This window comes from Vidua chalybeata, chromosome 14 (assembly GCF_026979565.1).
Source record: "Vidua chalybeata isolate OUT-0048 chromosome 14, bVidCha1 merged haplotype, whole genome shotgun sequence".
Lineage (NCBI taxonomy): Eukaryota > Metazoa > Chordata > Aves > Passeriformes > Viduidae > Vidua > Vidua chalybeata.
Window position 1 is genome coordinate 7,362,507 of NC_071543.1, and position 21,111 is coordinate 7,383,617.

The 21,111-nt window shown below is 37.7% G+C and overlaps 1 protein-coding gene across 3 annotated transcripts in view; it reads left to right on the forward strand.

Moving 5' to 3' along the window:
* MTMR1 (myotubularin related protein 1) overlaps positions 1-21,111 on the forward strand; it is a 40,373-nt gene that overhangs the window by 17,884 nt on the left and 1,378 nt on the right. For 2 of the 3 annotated variants that reach the window (XM_053955512.1, XM_053955514.1), the window contains 4 exons: positions 115-207; positions 5,083-5,196; positions 6,604-6,780; positions 18,913-20,813. In XM_053955512.1, coding sequence (XP_053811487.1) covers positions 115-207; positions 5,083-5,196; positions 6,604-6,780; positions 18,913-19,077 — 549 coding nt within the window. In that variant the 3' untranslated portion in view covers positions 19,078-20,813. Of the gene's footprint in view, positions 1-114; positions 208-5,082; positions 5,197-6,603; positions 6,781-18,912; positions 20,814-21,111 lie in introns of those variants that run through there. The other variant, XM_053955513.1, reaches the window with a different exon arrangement.

Consider the following 21,111-nt stretch of genomic DNA (forward strand, 5'->3'; position numbering starts at 1 on the left):
TAACATTATGGAAGACTCACTTGTCTTGTTCACTGCTAGAACATATATAAGAGTTCCTGAGTTTGCAATGTTGGGATGAAGACTGAAATCAGTGTTTTGTGCTCTGACTTCCAGCGAGTGGGACATGGAGATGATGATCATGCAGATGCCGACAGATCTCCCATCTTCCTGCAGTTCATTGACTGTGTTTGGCAAATGACAAAGCAGGTAAGATGCTGAAGAGTGTATTTCTATGAGGTATCAGTCTTTATCTTGGAAACATGATTTGTGCAGAACACATTCCTTTACAGAGTAGTAGCACATTTAGCTGACGTTGGTTGCTCTGTGGCTGCACTATGTACACAGAGGGAAATTTCTGTTCAAAGTGAGGTACAAGGAGCTAGAGTAGAGATTTTGTCTTGAAACCAAAATACCAGCATTTTTTTCTGTTTAAAATAGGCTTACAAGGGGTTTGCATAAATAAGAGTTGTTGATGAAATAAATTATTTGTGTTGCATGTTCACTGGTGGAGTAAAAGTTTGTATGGATTTATATTGTCCTTAAGGAACAGCAAAAATCTGGGCTGATTGTGAACTGAGGGTAGTAGAGAGTTCTTTTATATGTCTCAAATGTGAACATTTTCATCCTTATGTATACAGGACAGCATTTATACCACACAAGCCTATTCTCTGATAAGTTTTCTTACTTAATCGCTGCTCTTACCTCTAGATCAGGGGAGATGTCTGAAATTAGTGTTTCTTAAGATACCAAAATATTCAGATTCTCATTTTTGTACTGAAATGTTAAGTTATCAAATGGATTTAGTCTTCATTTCCCTTATTTGTTCCTCCATGAGCAAAAACCTAAGCTTTTTTTTTGGTGGTTTTATATTGCCATTTTTTCATGGGGTTATTGAAATGGGTTGGCCACCTGAAGGCTTTATTTCCAAGTGATTGAGAAGTTCTTGGTGCTTGACTCCTTTGGTTTTTACCTTCCCCTCTTTTTTTTCTTCTTTCCTTTTTTTTACTCCTTGAAGCCTAACATGGGTCTGTGCTTTTATGGTAAAAACTGTTATACTGAAATCTCTATAGTATGTGATTTGTTTTGAAGGGAGGAGGGTAACAGTCTGGTTCCATATGAACCTAGCGCTCTCAGATATCTTACCTTACTCTTCTTGTTCTGAGGTTCTTCATAGTTTCCAAAACTTGTATTCAAAACAGTCATCTTTGGTGAAAGATGAAAGTTCTGAAAGTTCCCTGCTGTTATACTGGGCCCTTGTCCAGGGGGTCTTGTAGATTTTCTGTGTATCTCTATTTCAGCATTAATGTGCTGTTTAGTGTGGCTGGAGAAAATAAATGAAAAATTCTTTCCCTCTTTCAGAGGAAAGCTAATAACAATAGCAAAGAGGAACAGTTCTAAACACCTGGTAGGAACAAAAGTCCTCTGGGGAGATCCTTAATTGAGAGCAGCCTCTTCTGTTTTTGTGATCTCCCTTGCTGCTTCCTATTTCTTGCTATAAACAGTTACTTGCCTCTAGTTTAAAAAAGAGAAAGGGATGGGTGCAGAGGGGAATCTGTGAAACATTTTGCCAGTACCACATCTGTTCAAAACCTGGATCCAGAAATTGTTCTGAAATTCATGAACAGCAGTGACATTGAAAAATCATTAATGTTGCACAGGAAAAAAAAATAGAAAAACGTATTCTTGAACAGTTCTTGCCCACTTATTTTAAGTTTTCAGTTGACTTGAACACTTAGAGAATAGATGTGAAGACTGAGATTACCTTGACACACACCTTCAAAAAACAGGATTCTGTTTTATCACTGTGTAGATCATATGTTCCAAAGCTCAGTGACTGGAGGAGGGTGTAAGGGCTCTGGTTTGGGCATTGGCTGAAGCAAGCAAATAGACTCTTTTGGGGTCTAAGAGTTACATTGGTAAAACAGTCACCTTAAAACAGTGAGAGAATCTCTAACTTCCCACTAAGATACAAATTTCCAGATAGCTTCAGGCAATGAAATTTAGGCCTCGATAGCCTTATATTTTCCCTTGGGTTTATGGTCTTCATGACACACAAATAAAATAACGGAGAACCTGAGATGTACACTGACATCAGATTTTAATAAAAAACCTCATGGTGAAGTGATTTCCCTCCTCTGTTAGTAAATAAATTCTGGTGATACTGAGTAGCAGATGTCAAATTGGAAAGGCCACATGTGAGCTGATGAAATACTGGTGCCTGGTTAAAAATGAAACAGAACTGTAAAATTTGCATGTAGCACTGCCGTTTAACTTCCTACCTTTCATGCACTGAACCCTCACAGAAGGAAGGTCTGCAGAAAGTCAGCAGAAAGTTTCATCCTGTTTTGTTACTGGGTGTCAGCTGTTGCTGTAGATGCATTTTTCACTGGATTCAGCAGTGCACTGTTCCTCTGTCTAGAGTTCAGTTAACCATTATTGTCCATTGCACAGTTGTTCTGCCAAGTGTTTCGATGTTACTGTAGTACAGAACGAGCTCATTGATTAAAAAGCAAGTGTATTTTGCATGTCTCTGAATCAAATGCCACTTGTCATCATCAGATTCAAACAAGATAATTTCTTTTTTTAAATGCAACTTTACAAAAACCCTCAATAACTTCCGCAGCAACAAGTGGGAGACTTTAATGACCCGTGTGTTTTCTCGTAATTAGTGGATTTGAGAAGAAGTAAATTTCCATTTGGGGAATTTTTCCACCTGAATCTTCATGCAGACGCTAATAGGCTTGGAACTACAGAGAAAGGCATTTTTAGGTCAGTGATTCTTCAGCAGCAGTAAAAGAAGCTCTACAGTCTTGATACATCAGCTCCAACAGTACAACTCTTGTATCCAAAGACTAGGTTTCAATAAAGTGCTATCACTTATTAATAAACTAGTTGGAGAGCAACCACTGATGTATGGAATTTTGAATATGCTTCACTGGATTGGAATAGTGGCTATGTCGGCATCATTCTGATTAGTAGGGACCTGTCACAACACAGAACCCTGATGTGACAAGGCTCGTTAAATGCTTTCAGTTAAAGAGAGTCCCTTTAGGAGACACTTTGTCTTTAAAGTTTTTTCAAAATATCATTTTGATGCTTTGCAAATTATTTTTGCTCTCTGTATCTGATTGCTGCTTTGAGCTGGACACAGCAGGCTGAGATCTAAGACCCAAGTGAATTTTCTCCTGACTTGGTTCAGCACACCTGCTTGTCAAATTCTGTTCATACTTCCTTAAAGTAATAGCTGTGTTTTTAACATCATTGTTTTGTAATTAAATTTTGGCATGATTTCCTAGAGAGAAGGAAGTTTAAAAGTAGTTAACTTATGAACATGACTGAAAAAGAGATTTTGATAATCTTAGTTTCCTCTATGCCTTATGAAAACAAATGGTGAGGAGGTTGAAAACAACCCATGATTTGCAAGAGAAGCCCCAGTGTGAGCACACTGTGCTGGTGAGCCGTGCACAATCTATAGCAGAGTCATAAGAAGGCTCCCATTAATTTTCTGTGTCATGGTGCTGATAATCTCCTTACTCAAAATTTTCAGTCGAAAGGTGGTATGTATTAGCTTGAGAAGTCTTGGAAAGAGAATGCTTTTCAATGTTTCTCTTAGATCAGTCTTCTTTTTTATAAAACATTGTTTAAAACTTAGATATTTCTGGGTTTAATACAAGCACGCCCATTGTATGTTATTCAACTCTTTACTTTCAACATGAATAAACATTTGCCCTTCATAAATCACAGCTGACACTGAAGAGGAATTTCTGGATCAGCTAGTTCACCTGCAGTCCTAGTTGCTGTTATTCCTCCTAACTAAAGGAGTCATCTTTATTTTAAGTAGCTCTTGAGTCACTTGCCAAGGTATTCAGTGTTCTTTAGTGGCACAAAACAGAAACCAGTCCTCTGCTTTCTGCACATCTGAAATATTGACTTAAGATTTCTCCATATAGCAGGAAATTCTGCCTTATTAATCTAAAACTTTGCCCTTTTGACTTCTGTGAAGATGTACTCTTTTAGAGGGAATGCACAAAGTTTGTTTTGTTTGTCCTGAACATTATTCTCTTATTACATGCTCTTTATTGTTAATGAGAGAAGTGCTACCTCTTAAGTTTTCCTTAAGTCTTCTCAATTTTTTATTCTTCTAAATGTCTATCATTCCATGTCTGTATTTGCTGCCCTCGTCATACTGGACACAAAGTTGTTTTGGCACATCAAGCAGTTGCCACATGTAGTCCTACCATAAAATTTGATTGAAGAAGGACTTTTTCCATCTGAATGGGCAGCAGCCCATGCATTTTGCAGTAATTTTTTCCTTTATGAATTTTTAGAGCTCTACAGATTAGGAGAAACATTTTCAGATTTCTGACTGTTTGTCTTAGAATATATCAGGTAACCTCTGCTTGTGAATAAAATACCTAATGGTGCTCAGGGGAATAAGAGTTCTTTCATTTCAGATGTAGAGGATTTACTTTCCCATACAGAAGAAGAGGGATTAAAGGCTTATTGTATGTAGCTGATGGTAAACTCAGGGTGAAATGGAGAAAAGTAACTTAGTTGAGTAGAAAGCAAAAGAAAAGTTTTAATTAAATGTTAAGTACAATGTATGTGTAGTGGTTGGTCTTTATTATTCAATTCATTGCATGTTTGAAATAGGAAATAAAACTCCTAAATGCCATTATCTTATTTTTTCTTCTCTTTTTTCCTCAAAATGTTTTCTTGTTCTGTAATAAGAGATATAAAGCATATGTTTAAGAGGGCTTGGGGTAGAACGGAACACTGTTAGAGCTTCTTAAAATGGATTGCTTTATATCACCAGTTTCACATCAGCTAATGTTTGTATTCTGGTATACTTGGATAATGAATGTAAATATAGCTGAGAAGTATTTGTAGAGAAGTATGTAGGTGAAATTAATTATTGAAGTGGGAGTTACTGAAATTTGCTGAGTTTTCCTGCAAATAATCCCTAAATAGGACAAAAATCTTACCTGGATAATTTGGTTACTTTTTATGTCTGACTTTCTTCCTTTCTATGCTGCTTAAAATAACACTTAAAGTAATTTTACCCTTTTTTTTTAATACCAGTTTCCTGCAGCCTTTGAATTCAATGAGCTATTTTTGATTACCATTCTGGATCACCTTTATAGTTGTCTCTTCGGGACTTTCTTATGCAACTGTGAAAAAGAGAGATTAAAAGAGGTAAATAATTAGAATAATGCGCATTCTTGGTTTTCTGATTTTTATATTAAAATGCCTAGAAAACGACCTAAGAATGTCTGAGCTGTGTTTTTAAATACATTTGTTACATAGTCTTAAAAAACAGTGCAGACATTAAATTTCATGGTATGAGAAATATATACTGAATGCCCTGCTATTAAGTGAGGTGGCACTTAGGTTTCTTTAGTTATCATCTGTTTAGGGGGGTTGAGAGTTTTAGTAAGTCCTCTTGCACGTATTTTTAGCCAAAATACAAAATTTTAAATAATAGTAATTATCAAATTATATTCACATTTCTTTCACTATTTCCAAAGGAACTCTTATGGATGATGTGGCAGGTTACTGTAGGACGTAACTGGATGGAACTTGTGGTTGAGGAGTACAGAAATTAAAATTATCTAAATGAATGAAGTTAGGCTTCAAAGAAATAGGTGTTTGTGAAGAAAAAAATAGAAGTTCATTGCTATTCCAAGTGCACTTTTGCTTACTTGTGGCTTTGTTGTTTTTACTGTGTCATTTTTTTGAGCAAGTTACAATTCCTTGTTATATTTAGTTCTGCTTTTTTTTTTTTTTTTTGATCTGTCTCCACTGCTTCTGTAGGGGAAAAGTTGCATGTAAATACCACAAGATGGAGCTGAATAACATGTTCTCAGCAAATGCAGGGTTTCCAGACTGCTTTCTTTCATAAATAAATAGTCAGATGCAATTCTCAATAGAGAAATGCAATTTAAGACACAGCGGTAGTAGAAACACATGCTTTACAACACTGAAGGAGTTTAAATTTGCAAGATTAATCTGATGTAAGTTCAGATTTCCAATCTTTGATCTAACCAATATTATGCTGATTAAATTTAGAATAATACAACTTTCAGAAGTATAAAATAAAGGTACAAGTAGTCAGTTTAAAGCATAATATCAATTATTTGATAGGAGCAAATAGTATGAGTGGGAAGATTAAAAAATTTTTTTTCACAGACACTGTTTTGGCTCTTCCAAACTCCCTGTCTCTTCACTGATATTCTTGTTAAAGCTAATCTTTTTAGTTTAGTTGGTCAGTGTGTAATCATGTCTTTAAGTAGCTGTATATATTGCTGTAAATTATGAGCAGTACAGGTTGCTTTTGCTCACCTAGACTTTAGTGTCTCTGAAGATAATATGTCTAAATTTCCTTTCTCTATTGGCCTTGGACCAAAATAAGTGTTCAGATGTTTTGCTAAAGTTTTAAGGCTTTTCAGTGATCAGCTACTGGAAGTGTTCTCAGACTGCATGTAATTTTCTAGTAGATAAGGTAAAATTCTGACAGAATTAGTAATACGTAGATATTAACATCATATTTTAAAATTTTGCAATCCACATCATTAATTTTTTATTTTAACTTTTTTCAATCAGGAGGTGAGCACAAAGACTGTATCTCTGTGGTCCTATATAAACAGCCAGTTAGAGGAATTCACAAATCCCTTCTATGTAAACTATGAAAACCATGTCCTGTATCCTGTGGCCAGTCTGAACCATTTGGAGCTGTGGGTGAACTACTACATCAGGTGGAACCCCAGGATGCGGCCTCAGGTATGAGCTCTCACATGTCTTCAGTGTTTTACTGAAGGTCACAGAGCTAAAGAGAAATTATTATTTTTCCTAGTGTCAAATGCAGCATTTAATACAAAAGTGCTCCTCTGTTGCACATACTTCAGCTGATAGGGAAAAAGGTGTTTGTCGTGAAGATAATGCAGGATGTGGTCAAACTTGGAAAAGGATGTTTTCCTTTTTCTACAGTCACCTACAGACTAGGGAGTTACAGTATCACTGTATTGGCTTGTAATGATTAACAGTATTTTTTTGTCAGAAGATTACTTCTATAATACTTTTCTAATACTTTGTGACACTTTTTAATACTTCTATTGCCTTAACCTTCTCCTAGCTTTTGTGTACCTTTGTTTTTAATCATGTTTTCCTCAGCACTGACATAAAATACAGCAGCAGTTTCTGAAAGAACTGGACTATACAAACTCATTTTTCAGGCTCTCTAAACTAAGCATCCCATGGATGCTTGTTTTCAATTGACTTTTGTAGTTTTAAGCTGGCACACTAAAGATTAAACGCTCCCTATACATGCTCTTTGATTCATCCAGTATTTGTTCTTATAAGTAATGTCTGCTATTCAGATAAATCTCTAAATCTCATCAGACAAATGCTCCATATGTTCTCATGCTTAGAAGTCTGAGGAAAAAACATTCAGATTGTGTCACAACCATAATATATCTGAGTGTGCTACACCATCTCTTTATTAAGGTAACATTCCAAGGTACCTCCAAGCATATTATGATAAATTACCTGTATTAAGTGGTTGCCCAAAAGCTGCTTTCATCTTCTAGCAGTTAGAATTAGGTATGAGTCTCAGATTTATTAGACATCCAGAAGTCAGAGGCTGTTGTAAAAGATGGTTTTCCAAGGTAAGTTTCAAGGCCACTACACTGATAGAAGTCTAGGTTTCTGAGAAATACCTTTTAAGGTCCTGGAAAAGTCTGAATTGTTTGCTCTTCTCACTGAGGTGTTTCCTCTGAGCTGCTTTGTTTCTCTTACTTGTTAAAACTTTGAAAGATTATGTATTTTAGGTTATATAATTTTCAAGTGAAATTTTCAGCTGCTTTTTAGCAAAATACCATCTTTCCTTCAGCCTGTTTGCTGAATACCATTTGGGTAGTGTTTGCACTAGCTGCAGTAGTGTTGGTTTATGACTTATATTTGATTAAGATCTCCAGGCCCTGAGAGCAAGCAGGCTCTGTGAACCACATGAAAGCCAGTCGTGGTCCAAAAGAGGGAGGGTGGGAAAGAGATGACATAATGAGGAAATACCAGAGCTGTCCTCTCTTAGTGAAAGCTCTGCTCACTGCTGAGTGCTCTGCCTGCTTCTCTGGGAGATGCTCCTCTGTCACTGTAGCACATGAGACTCAGTCACTGTGTGAGAGCAGCTCCCTCCATCAGCAGCTGAAGGAGGTGATGGTCCTGGTAACTGCCTTAACTTTCCTGCCACCTGCTTTTCTTGAAGTACTTAAAAAAGTGTTTGAACTTCTTAATTCTGCCATGTAAGTTTTGTCTTGATACATCATCCCTTTCCTCTTGTCTCTGGCCTGAATTTATTTTTATGACCAACATTTGGGAGTATTTCACATCTACTTGGATAAATTAGCAGCAGAGATTACAATATTTTGTTGTAGAATTGCATTTGTCAGTCTAATTACGAAAGCACAAACTCATACAAGCAAGTAAATAAACAGTTTCTCCAGCCAGAGTATACTAAGTTTGCTTTCCTCTGTGCTTGCATTGTCTGGTGTCACACCCTCTTAACCAATTTGGTAACATTTAGATGCATTCAGTGACAGAAAAAAAAAGCAATGACCCCTGTGACACCCAGCAGGTCTTCACTTATCTTCAGTGAAAAAATTTCTTAATCAGTGCATTTATTAAAATAATGGGCATCCCTGCCTACTGATAAAAGGTGATTTTGTTGAATACCTTTTAATGTGTTATCTTGATTTTCAAGTAAATATAAGAGAAAATTAAATATTTAACATTAATAAGTTATCTGATGATTAGTTCAAGGCAACTTTGTGCTGTTTTATTAGCTGCAAAAACATCTTTAGAAAACTAAACCATGTTTATTGTTTTTGAGGAGATCACAAAAAAGGAGAAAAAGTCCAATAGGTGAATTTAAGGGAAGATGAATAATAGTAATTTGAATATAATCAGAAGGGATCCTTGATACCTGTTTTCAACCAACTTGATGTTATGGGAGATAAATCTCACAGGAGCAGAAGGGCAGGTTTTGGTTGGAGGCAATATTTTAGGTTTTCTCATTTCCGTTTGATTAGTGAGCTTGATTTTCAAACAGACCGAGAGAAGTTTTATTGCACTTCATACCCTTTTCTATTGGAAATGAGCATATATGACCTGTAATTTTTTTAAATATGAAAATTGCTGAATGCTAACTTGATGTAACTATTTATTTGTTTTTGTGTTATTGTACTTTGTCTTCAAATATCTGTGTCTCAACCTTTGCCAGTGTGGTATGGTTTGAGCATATTCTTCATTGCTCTCGGACATACAGAGTTTAGCATTATTCTTATATTCTATAAAGATTGCTTAGAATGATACAACTTCAGTTCTGTCTAAGCTTTGTAGAAGCCTGAGATGGTGGTTTTGATTGTGTTTATTTCCATCAAGGGCCCTGTTTATTTTGTATTGCAATAGACCTTGTGCACTTACGGACACACAGCCTCTTTCCATAGGGTTCAAAGCTCAGGAATCTGAGAAGTGAACATTGTGGGTAATTCTATGTTAAATGTGGACATTTCTTGTTGCTAAATTGTGCTTCAACAAGGTCATTCTAATTCTTAAGTGAAATAAAATGTTCTTTGGTTTGAGTTTGGAGGCGTTACATCATTATTGGCTTCTTGTCCCAAGAAAATTAGAGAGATTTAAGTTCTGTCTTACTTGAGTTCATTGACTGAGAAGACCTTTTTCAGATTTGCCCTTTCTTTGAGTTGGAGAAATGTGTATTTGTATGTGGCATGTGGAAGAGAAGCTCTTCCATTCTGTCATACAGAGGTGTGGGATCTCTGGGTATGGGCTTACAGATGACCCTGCTAGTCTGGGATACATTAGATAATATGATGCTTTTGAATTTTTTTCAGTTGATACATATTTTCCCTTTTCTATGTAGTCATTTCATCCTCTTCTTGACACTGATTGGAGAAGTTCTAGCTGCCTGATGTCATTGGGTATCTCCTTGGGCATCTCTGGAAGGTGGGGAGGACACAACAATGAATATGTTCTCTGCAGAGGCAGTGTTTGAACTAACATACCCCATCATTCATACATGCAGAGCATGAGTAAAAGTTCCAGTCCTTTCAAGTCAAGCTGTGAGAGGCAAGGAAAATAATGCATTTTAGTCACCAAACTTTGCAAGTCCATTAGAATATGTTTAGCTCTTTTTATGCTTTCTTGGAAATCATGTTTTAACCCTTTGAAGACAGGGCTTAGTTTAATTTTGGTTATATGTGGGTTTCTTTCATTTTTCTGTGCTTGGTAATTTTTCTTCAAGCTCTGTTCTGTAAATTTGGCCACAGTGCTCATGTTAATACCATAGAGATCCCAGTAATTTTTCAAATTCATTCTTTTCTTCATGTGTGTGGACTGTCATCCAGAGTAAAAGGCTAGCACCATCCATCACCTAGAAATTCAATTCAGCTACTTTGATGGGATCATCTGATAAAGGCAATCTCAAAACTTCTGTGGAAGAGTCAGGGAAATTCTGTTGGCTGGTTAGCAGCTCACTTAAAGACATGAAAGGAAAGGTAGGAATAAGTAAAGCTGTTTGTTCAGTATATAAAGAAATGGCTGTAAAGTATATAAATAGCTTACAATTGCTGCTTTTATTTGATGCTATTGCTGAAGGATTTGATGTCTTGAACAGTTGAGCAATCAGATGTTAGCTGAGCTTCAGTGTCAATAAACACAGTCTATTGTATAGTGAAAACAACAAATAAGATCCTCAGTGTTACTGGGAAAATTGCTGACAATAAGCTGAAAAACATAATTACTGAAATGCTTTATCCTGCATGTAACAGGATAATGTGTAACTTACTGCACAGAACTTACTGTCTGGCACATGGAGTGCTCATGTCCTTATCCCTGCCTTCAGTCACATTGCCTGGTATGTTCCCTTCCAAGCAAGTTGATATTGGGATATTTTTGAAAGTCCACACATTTGATTTACTACCTTTTTGTGGCAGGACAGAGCTATCATACAGCTCTGGAACTGCTTGGCATTGCTGGCCCTGAGTTCTCTCTTCAAATGAAAGAGTGAAGTAGGAGATGTCAGGAGAAGGAATTGCCTTGTGGGTTAGACAGCTGGGTGTTACCTTAACAAAGCAGATTTCATCCCTGCAATTAACAAAAAGTTTCTTGTGAGATGAGGCAGGTTTTGGCCAGTACTTGGCAGTTTCTGTCTAGTTGAGTGTCAAGTAAAGATTTCCAGAGTCTAGTTTACTGCAGATAATTTTCATCTACAGATAGAAGTCTCAGTATTCAATCAGTATAGAATAAAATAGAAACTCACTGCTAATCCTGGATGCTGAAAGAAACTGTAGTTACCCAAGAAAAAAAAATTGGTATCCTATAGTGAGCATCAGAATGTGCAGAGAATGGGAGAAGCTAGTACTGTGCAAATTATCTTCATTTTGGGGAGTTTCTAACACATTTTGAAGGATAAGCACTCCATTTCTCTCATGTCTCAGATGTCTAAATCTAAGTGGGTTGTAGGTTTTAACAAGCAATGGCATCAGCTTGTAGCATGTACTGTTTCCTGAGTCTGGAAATCTATCAGTTGTTCCACTTCCCACCTGGTAGCATCCATAATTTCTGTCCTTGCTTTTCCAGGAGGCCGGGACTTTTTGCTTGATTTCTCAGGAGCACACCTCTGCAAGAAGTGTGGAAATATTGACTATTATTGAAAATTGCTGTCTTCATCATTTGAGATTGCCTTTTGCTACATGTGTCCTGTTAACTAGGCTGTCAGAGTTCCAGTTCTTCACAGAGAGGAACAAAAAAGCTCAAGTGAAAGATATTGTTGTCTTTCCAATGCACAGAGTAGGTTTTTGGAAAACTGACAATTTAAGTTGAGCAATGAATTTAAAATAACCATTTTCTTCTGCAGCTTTTCTTCCCTGTTGCTAAAATAGATAAAGTGTGCTCACTGAACAAGACAAAATGCATTCACTGTTGAGCAATTTTCATGTGAATGGCTGTCCTTGAGCTAGTAGAGTAACACACGGTACATATCTGTCCAATTAAGACTTGGTGGTACTCTAAGTGAGTATTATAATTTCTCTTATATCTATCCTTGTGTTGACAAATTTTGCTATGCAAAAGCACTTCAGGATCCTGAAGGATTCCTTGGAAATGAAAACCTGAAAGTCAATACTGAAAGTGAACTGTAGTAATTCTGTGAAGAGGAAGGCTTGAATTTCTGAGGAAATTAAGGTGTCTTATGTCTAGATGGTTTTTATTGGGATGTAGTAAGTATATGGTATAGCATAACTATAATTTCTCTAGTGGGCATAGTTTAAAAAAAACACTTGATTTTTCCTCAAATCCTTCCCTAGCAGGAATAATCCATCATAACTGTGGAGTGGCATGTGCTCAGCATTATACTGTACCAGGTTCTGCTTTTGATATATGTGGATAATTCAGTTTAAAAAATGGTTTCATATCAATGGTTCTTTTAGTAATAAAGACTGTTTCTAGCAGTGTTGTAAATATTTTTCTGCTCAATGTAGGCAGTAGGTACCCTGCCGTTAAGGTGCAGGAAAAGTACCTGCTTTTGAATGAAATAGGCAGCAAAGGAAGCTAAAGGAAGAAAACAACCACCACCCATTTTAACTGGTTACTTTGCAGAAACCTACAATCAGTTCTTCCTTAGTGAAGAACTCAATTGGCTCACTCAATTTTGGCAGCATTTTACTGCTTTTCACTGGTTGGGAATGGGGTTTCAGATATTGCAGGTTATTATTAGCAGTGTGAGAATCATGTCATGGCTGCCAGGGGAAAGAGACTGCATGTTCCAGACAGGACAAACTCTTTGGGGTGATGGGGCAACTGGCAATATCCTGGATAGGGAAGGGAAGGGAAGGGAAGGGAAGGGAAGGGAAGGGAAGGGAAGGGAAGGGGGAAGGGAAGGGAAGGGAAGGGAAGGGAAGGAAGGGAAGGGAAGGGAAGGGAAGGGAAGGGAAGGGAATGGGAAGGGAATGGGAAGGGAATGGGAAAAAATGTGAGCTTCCTTAAATAAAATCTACCTGGTGAGTTGAATATTCTTTTTACTTTCTGTTTACAAAAAAAAACCAGTTAGCTCCTTAACATAACTCAGTGAAAGAGAGGTAATGGAATAAAACTAGGGATTTGAATATGATGGTACAAAATTTGGTTAGAGCTTAAAGCCAAACAGAAAGATGCCAGAATCGTGGACAATAGGGAGAAGTCTATAAAGCTTCTATTTAATGCTGAGGGTATTGCTCAGGACAGGTAAAAGGACTTGGGGCATTGGGTTTGGGTAAGTGGTGGGAAAAATTAAGTTATGAGGTAGGGGAGTGACGTGTAGTCTGACTTTCTGAGTCAATATTACAGTAGCAATTAAAAAAAATACCCACAAAACAAAACAAAAAGAAAAAGGAGGAGGGGAACAAAACAAAAAAGCCCCAACACTGAAAAGTCTTGCAAGTAGATTCTTCTGCAGCTTTTACTGGGCCAGCTTTTTGGTTAATGCCTGGAGTGAGGTCAGGCTTCCCAAGGATCCAGGCCCTTTTCCCCACTACTTAGTGCTGCTGTCAAACTCCCTATTCTTGTCCCTGTTTGGGTCTGTTGTTAGCTATATTAGATGCAAGTGCCAATTTTGTTTTGGGGTGATCAGCTTCTAACTATTCATAGTAAATTTTATGTGACTAGAGAAATCTATTCCTTGTAAATAGTGCATAGCTGATTTTTTTTTATGAAGTTCACTCTTCCAAAACCATTAAAAGGTATGTAGTACATTCACCTTTATGTTTCTACTTCATTTTTTCTGGACTGTTGTGTTAAATGACAGAAATGAAATGTACTGTTTTTCAGCACATTGAGATAATAGTTTAAATAGCATATGAAAAACATCCTGAAGAGCAATGGCCCAGGAATTTTTCCAGCCCAGCCAAACTGTAGATGTGCTGCTGGGTAGAGTTTCATCTGTGTAGGCTTCTCTCATGCAGCAGAAGTAGTTCTGTGCTTTTAGCTGGGTTATGGACAGAAATGATGGCTGTAGAAGCTGAGTGTTGCCTGGCAGCATCACTGTGGGGACACTGGTGTGACAAAGGAAAGGATGCATACTCTGCTGAAAATCTGTGGACTAGAGCAGCAAAAATAAGTTGAATGCAGCTGGGTGATAGGTCCAGAGTCATCCTTTGAGCTTCCATTCCTAATTTGAGAGGCAGAATTGAGAGTAGAAAACAGTACAGCTGCTGTCAGCTTCCCAACAAATTCATCTCAGGCAAACCAATTACATGATTTCTTAACAAGACAGTAATAGAAGCTTGCCTTGGAGATGCTACTTGTGCTGTGCAAGTACACAGTTCTAGGGTTAAGGTGGTAACAAGATATTGTAATAAACTATCTTCTTCAAACTTCTTGTTCCTTACAGAATCTGTCACTCTTCTACTTCTTTCATTCTAAACAGTGGCAAAGTGAAGGAGAGCCTTGTTCACAGCAAGCCATTACAGGTGTTATTGTGAAGGTTGTTGGACCCATTTCCTTCTGAAGGTTTTATTTGAGAGAGGAATGTCATGATGGAATAGAACAGGGTGAAGTGACAAAAATGGAGATGGTTATCTGTAAGAATTTGTACAGGATGGTTTGAGGATGCACTGACAGCAACAGGTCTGCATGGGAATAAGTCTTTAGGAAGTGTAGAAATGAACTGACTTTTTAATGTTTTTCATGACAGAATTGAATTTGTGATGTTTCATCTTTTTGTTCTTCCTCCTCCATCTAAGATGGAAGGAGGCTTCCAGAAAGCTGCATAATTCCATGGTTCTCTTAATGGTTTTGTTAAAAAAAAAAAGACCCCAAAACACATAACTTGAGGTTGAGGCTTTGTTTTGGGCATTTCCCCCGCTTTTCACTCTATATTTTCCTTCTTTCACATTTGAATTTGCTGCTTTTTTTTCCAATAAAGGGCAGTTACAGTAACAGAACTGAAGACATCTGGAGGAAAACATGGCTCCTCATGCCAGGCTGCTTTTCAGGTCTTTTTGTAGGAACTTCAGTGATACTTCAGCTGCCTATACCACCTTTTCCTTGCCCTGTGATAATGTAATTTGAACATGAACCTTTATTACAAAAAAATCAGCTATTGTCAGCTGCTTGAAAATTGAGCTGCTTGAGATTTTTCTAGACTGAATTTGGTGTGTTACTTCATGAAATTAAAGTGTGTATTGGAAGTTTAATATGTAAAACCTATTTCTGGAATTTTATTGTTTAATATTGTGTGCATCTACCTGATGCTGTGTTAATGGCAGTCAAAAAGAATCTTTTCCTGAGAAAGGCATTGTATCAGAGAAGCCTTTGTGTTTACACTACCAGATGAAATGGCATGATGATATTTATGTGGAACTCTCTTGCAGTGTTTACATGCACTGTAACATGCCCTTACTAAGAGATTGCCAATATTTTGAAGGTGACCCCTTTTTTTCCCTGCTATAAGACCCTACTCTGCCTTTCTTACAGCTTAGCTGGGCTCTAATGGTTTGCCTTGAGTCCCCAAGTTTGTGTGTCTGACAGAATTGTTTTGTAAAACTTAATCCAAGAAGGCTCAGTTGCTTATGAGAATGTGACTAAGAAAGATGTTTTCACATATGAAAATATTGGGAAACTTATGGGACTTCTGTGGGGGCAAGGGGCTGTTTTTCTATAAATGTTCCATCTCTAGGGAAAACATGAGGTTTTAGTAAGATTATATTTCAGAAACTGTCCTGCTCATATCCTGAACAAAATTCCTCCAATGTGGAGGTCTCAGGCTGAAATAATCTTAATGAATTTTCAAGAACTGAGAATAAATCAAAGGACTGAGAGATGGATTTTATAGGGAGTCTATGAGAGAGCTGTGGCTAGTTGGGAATAGGAACTAGGAGTGAATAATCCTCTGGGTGCTGGAGGTGTTTTTGTTTCTATTCAACCCATGGAACAAAGTCTAGGAAAGTAGGTGGAGGGGACACGGCTGCAGGCAGAGAAGGAGTTGTCCCCTGAGAGAAATGAAGTTTCTCCCTGCCTTTGCCACAGGATTCCTCTGTTGTAAGGGAGCTCACCTGGAACAGAATGGTCCCTCTGTGTGTCCTTCTTATTTCCTGGGTGCCCTGCTTGATACCCATGTGCCCCAGCTGCAGAATTCCCAAGTTCTCTGTTAAATCAATTTGAGATCCAAAGTACACAAAATTAGGAGGTGCTGGCTTTAGATCCTTGTTTGTAAAAGTAGAGTGTTAATACTCCCATACCTCATTAGGGTGCTGCAGAAATAAATTTGTTTCTTGACATGAGATGAAAGTACAGAAAAGGAAACTTTAGCATTTTAAATTCAGAATGATAAATAAAAGATGGGGTCAGACATTGCAAAGAAAACTAAATATTGAATAACTTCCCGTTAATTAAGTTGCATCAGCCTGTGCACCAAGTAAATGAGGAATACAAGGGGGAAGCTAGTATTTTAATATTTATTTGACCAATGATTTTATACAGATGTACAGGAAGGCTGAATTGAGGTTGGAGAAGTAATCTTCATTCTGACACCTCCTAATTCTTTGAGAGCATAATTTTGCAATATTAATGTTGAAGAGTTTTGTGTGTGACTTGAATGTACACAGGCTTTTTAAATGTCATTATTGTTATTTAGCTAATTTATTGAAAGGCAGCTCTGCTCTTCAGGATGGACCTGTGGGGAGAACAGCACTTGCGTCAAAGTTGGAGCAGGTGCCTGTTGAATTAGGCTCTGGGCATGCAGAGGGACTGAGAGGTGCAGCCACACTTCTCTTCCTCAAAGCACTTTACAGAGCCAAGTCCTGCAGCTTTTGTGTGGTGTATCCTGGAAGGATTTGTAATAGGTTCCCTGAAAGCCATTTGTGTGGAGCTGCTTTCTGAGAGTGTTTGAGCTCTGCAGTGGAACCCAGCAGCTGATGCCATGTGAAATCTGACTGAGAGAAATTGGCCTGGTTTACTGAGTCATGGTTAGGCTGTGCAGAAATCAGGTGTACAGCTCTCCCATGACCCAGGGAGCCATTGTGTGACTGATGATTCCAATGGTAAATCATTCTGTTAGGGTCCTAAATGTTTCAGGGAAATGTGTTCCTAAAGAGATCTAAAGTAGAGAAGGGATCTGTGAGAAAGGGATCTTTTATTGAGGGGGAAAAATAAATACAGGGGTTGCCAATTCCAGAAATCTCAAACTTTACTAAAATTTGAAGCTTCCACAGTGTGTATTACAGCATCTTGGACAATCTCCATCAGCAGGCTCAGTTTTGCCATGTTTCTAGGTGTTCTACTTTCTGTAGTCTACCTCAGAAAAATGAGATTGGCTTTCTGGAGGGTGTGCTTTGTGTTTGATTATTGAGGGAGATCTGTAGATTTGTGGCCTCAATTGCTGAGGAGGATGGAGGGTAAAACTAAAAGAGAGGGAATTCATTGCATAGTGAGGGCAGGGCTCCAGGGTCATTGGGAGCTGGTGGTGTGCAGCAGTTGTTGTGCTGAAGACTCCAAAAGTTAGGCTTTTAAAATTGCTGTAGATGACATGCTGGATGAATTGATGACTCCCAGGGTACTGGGAGCAGCACTTTCTCAATACACTGAAGTTCTGTTCATGGGCTAAGCCACAAACAAGAAAAAACTATGTGGCCAAAAAAATTGTAGACCTAAAAAGACCTTTCGTACTATCTCATTGTTTTAAGTTAGAACAAGAGTTAAAAATTAAATTGTATTTTTCTGTGTTAGGTTTTGGAAATATCAGTATCAAATGCATGGATCTTGTATGTATGTTCTTTAAAAAATGAGAATTCACAAAAATGTCAGTTGTGACTCAGTTGCGTATTGATAGCAAGTAAAACCCTTTCCGGTTTTTGCTATTTCCTTCACATGGCACCACGTGCAGATGGCAGGCTCAGGAACGCATCCCAGCCTTAACAATCACTGCGGAGCAGTAGGAACTGATAGTGGGTGAATGCATTCCAGAAGCCCAGGGTATAAATTACTCATTTAGCAATCCAAAGGTCTCCCAGTGCTGCATTTCCCCATGATTTTTGCGTCAGTGCAATTAAATTCTTCTCCCATCTTGCTCTTTCCAAAAGCTATAAACAATTAGAGTTTGTGCAGGATAAAATAAATTAAAAGCAACTTACAGTAAAACTTTTTTGGCCTTGTTGTGGAATTTGGAAGAGGGGGAGGGTTCTCTCTTCTTGTCTGAAATAACAAATCCAGCTGCAAAATCCAGAATGGCTTGAATCTTCCTTTGGCCACAATATATTTGAATGTTTCAGATGAATATGAAAGGGCTCTGGTGCATCTCTGATGTTTGTTGGGTATGTCAGAAGCAGAAACCTGTACAATTCACTTCTGTGAAAGATTTATTGGAGCAAGACTCTGGGAGGTCCCGGCACCATTCACTTAGTTGCTGCACTTTTCTCACTGGAAGGGGTCAGACTCCTGGAAAGATGCCTGGGTAGAAGAGTAACAAGATGCTCCATATGGAGCCAGCTTTTTAAACTCTACTCTATGTATAAAGTAAATCCTGTCCCAACAGGCCAGAGAAATCATTCCCAGGAAAGGCATTTTAAGTTCAGTTGACAGTGGTATTGATAAGGGATTCAGGTACATTTATTGGAGTATATTTGGTATCCCATCAAAACCATTTGCAAACACTTTTTAATAGTTCTCTGCCAGTTGTGTTGTTAGAAAGGGACAGTTTCCTGCAATGTTTCATTTCAAATGAATAAGGAAACACTTCCCCTAAATATTGACATACTGAAATTCAGAAGTGTTGAATTCCTTGTTATTGAAAGCAGCAGCAGATGCATTGCTGGAAAAGATAACTCACTATGAGAGTCAAAGTAAGCCTTTTGTTTCTTTTCCTGGCAGGTTCCAATCCACCAAAATCTTAAAGAACTGCTGGCCATCCGGACGGAGCTTCAGAAGAAGGTTGAGGATTTGCAGCGGGAAGCTGCCACACGTTCCATTTCCTCCTCCTCTGACAGAGGCTCGTCTCCTTCCCATTCCGCCACACCAGTGCACACCTCTGTGTGATGTGGAACGAAAGCCACGTGAAAAAATCAGTGTCAGGTAACAGAGAGGAGGGTGAAATGCTTTTCCCATCTCAAAAGGACTGTGAGTGACTTGTGATTGCTATGATCTACATGCCTTACTCTGTGTCTGATACTATCACTATGAGGCCAAAAAGAGCTTCAATAGATGTGATGTATTTTCTTGTTGGCAGTTCCCACATGTGTTTTGACATTCTAGCTAAGCCATCAATCGTGAAGTTAAACTTTGTTTTGAGCAACTAACAATTTAACCATTCTAAAAAGGAATCCATCTGCCAAGCAGACAGAAGAATGCCTCACACATTGTCTAGAGTACTATGCCTGGTTGAGAGAATCAGATGAAATGCCACATGATGCTTACACAGAACACAAAATGTTTTTCTGAATGGGAGCTCCTTATTTCACTCAGTAATATATATATATATATATATATATATTTCTATTTTTTTTTGGCTAGAGCAATTTATTTTTTTTAGGTAATGCACTTGGAAATTGATTTTAAAATAAATGTTTTCCAGTGTAATCAGTTTTACATTTTGAACTAAATATGCCATTAAAAGTGGATGAAGTTGAGCTGGGTTTATCAAGTACACCACACTGAACTTGTATGATGTAATATATTTGGTAAAGCATGTAGTTTAGGTTTTTTAATGCCTTTTGTACAAGTTGAAGTAAAGTCTTTTGACTGTTTAGCTTATTGTTCAGTTTCAGCCTCCTGAGCAAGGGGTACACTTGCTCATGTCAAGGTCTTGTACAAAGTAAAAGTTTGTTTTCTAGCAAATGGTAATATTTGGGGTTGGAATGACACCCAGCTGTGTAAATTGTATAGTGTGTATAGCTCCACATTGTGAAGTGTGTTTTGTTTCTAAGTGTACACACAAAATGCAAAGCTGTGTGCGTTTATACCCATGTGTATGTGATGTTAAACATACGCATCCTCCCGTGGGTTTAAGCTGTACATTCAGAAAATGGGTCCTGCCTGTCCAAACCCTTCTGAGGACCTTAACTTGCAATGACTTTGTTTGACAAAGTTTCTTGAATAATATGATGTTAATTGTTTTTCTTGAAATAAAGTCTCTTGGCTTTTTGTTTTTTAAATTCCTAGCATTTTTTCTGTAATAATTTAACTGTGTTGTCATGTTAAATATACATTCCCAACTTTCTTGCATCTCCCCCCAGAAATACTCATATTGGAGAGATTTGATTACTGTAACATTCCTCCTTTTAGAAGATTACTCACTGGCCTTCTTGGAAGGCCTAGAAATGGTGCATGCTGCAAATTTTCCCTGGATTGTTTTCCTGCTGTGTTTCATGAAAATCTGATTCTTCTCCTTAGGAAACTTAAATATTGCAGCTCTGCTTTTTGACTCATGCTTGTATTGCTCTGGGTTCTGCTGGTGGGAATTAAGCCCCATTTTTAAGAGCCAATTGTTTCTATATGGTGATTGTGGGTTTTACTGACTGTGAGTATTCATTTGCTACTGCACATTTGTTCCCAGTGCACGACGGCCTTTTCTGTGTCTCGTTCTCTGCATTAACTCTACCCAGCACATGGTTAATGAGTCAAGTGAGCTGCTGAGCACCTTCCTGACTTCAGCTGGAGAGGCTGAAGTACTGTATCCAGTCTTAAACGTTTACTGTGCAGTGCAGGGTATTTCAACATGTCCTTTTTACTGTAGTGAATGCTTTTTATAATAAATATTCACCTGTACAAACACAGTTTGGGAAGGTTTGCTATGTTGCATCTCTTAATCAACCTCAAGCTTTTTATAAATAGATGAAAGATGTTTTCTTGTAAAAATGGTTCTGCTGAACAGTGTGCCAGCAGTGCATTTTACATTGCCAAAATATGTTGAGCTGCTGTTGAATTAAACTCTTCCATACTTCAGATTTCCTTGACATTTCAACTGTATATTAAAGTAAAGCACATTATCTCCAAAATGCAGTGCTAAAGAAAATCTTTTGAAGTTTTTCTCTATATTTGTGCTAATAATCACAACATTTTCTCTGTAATTAT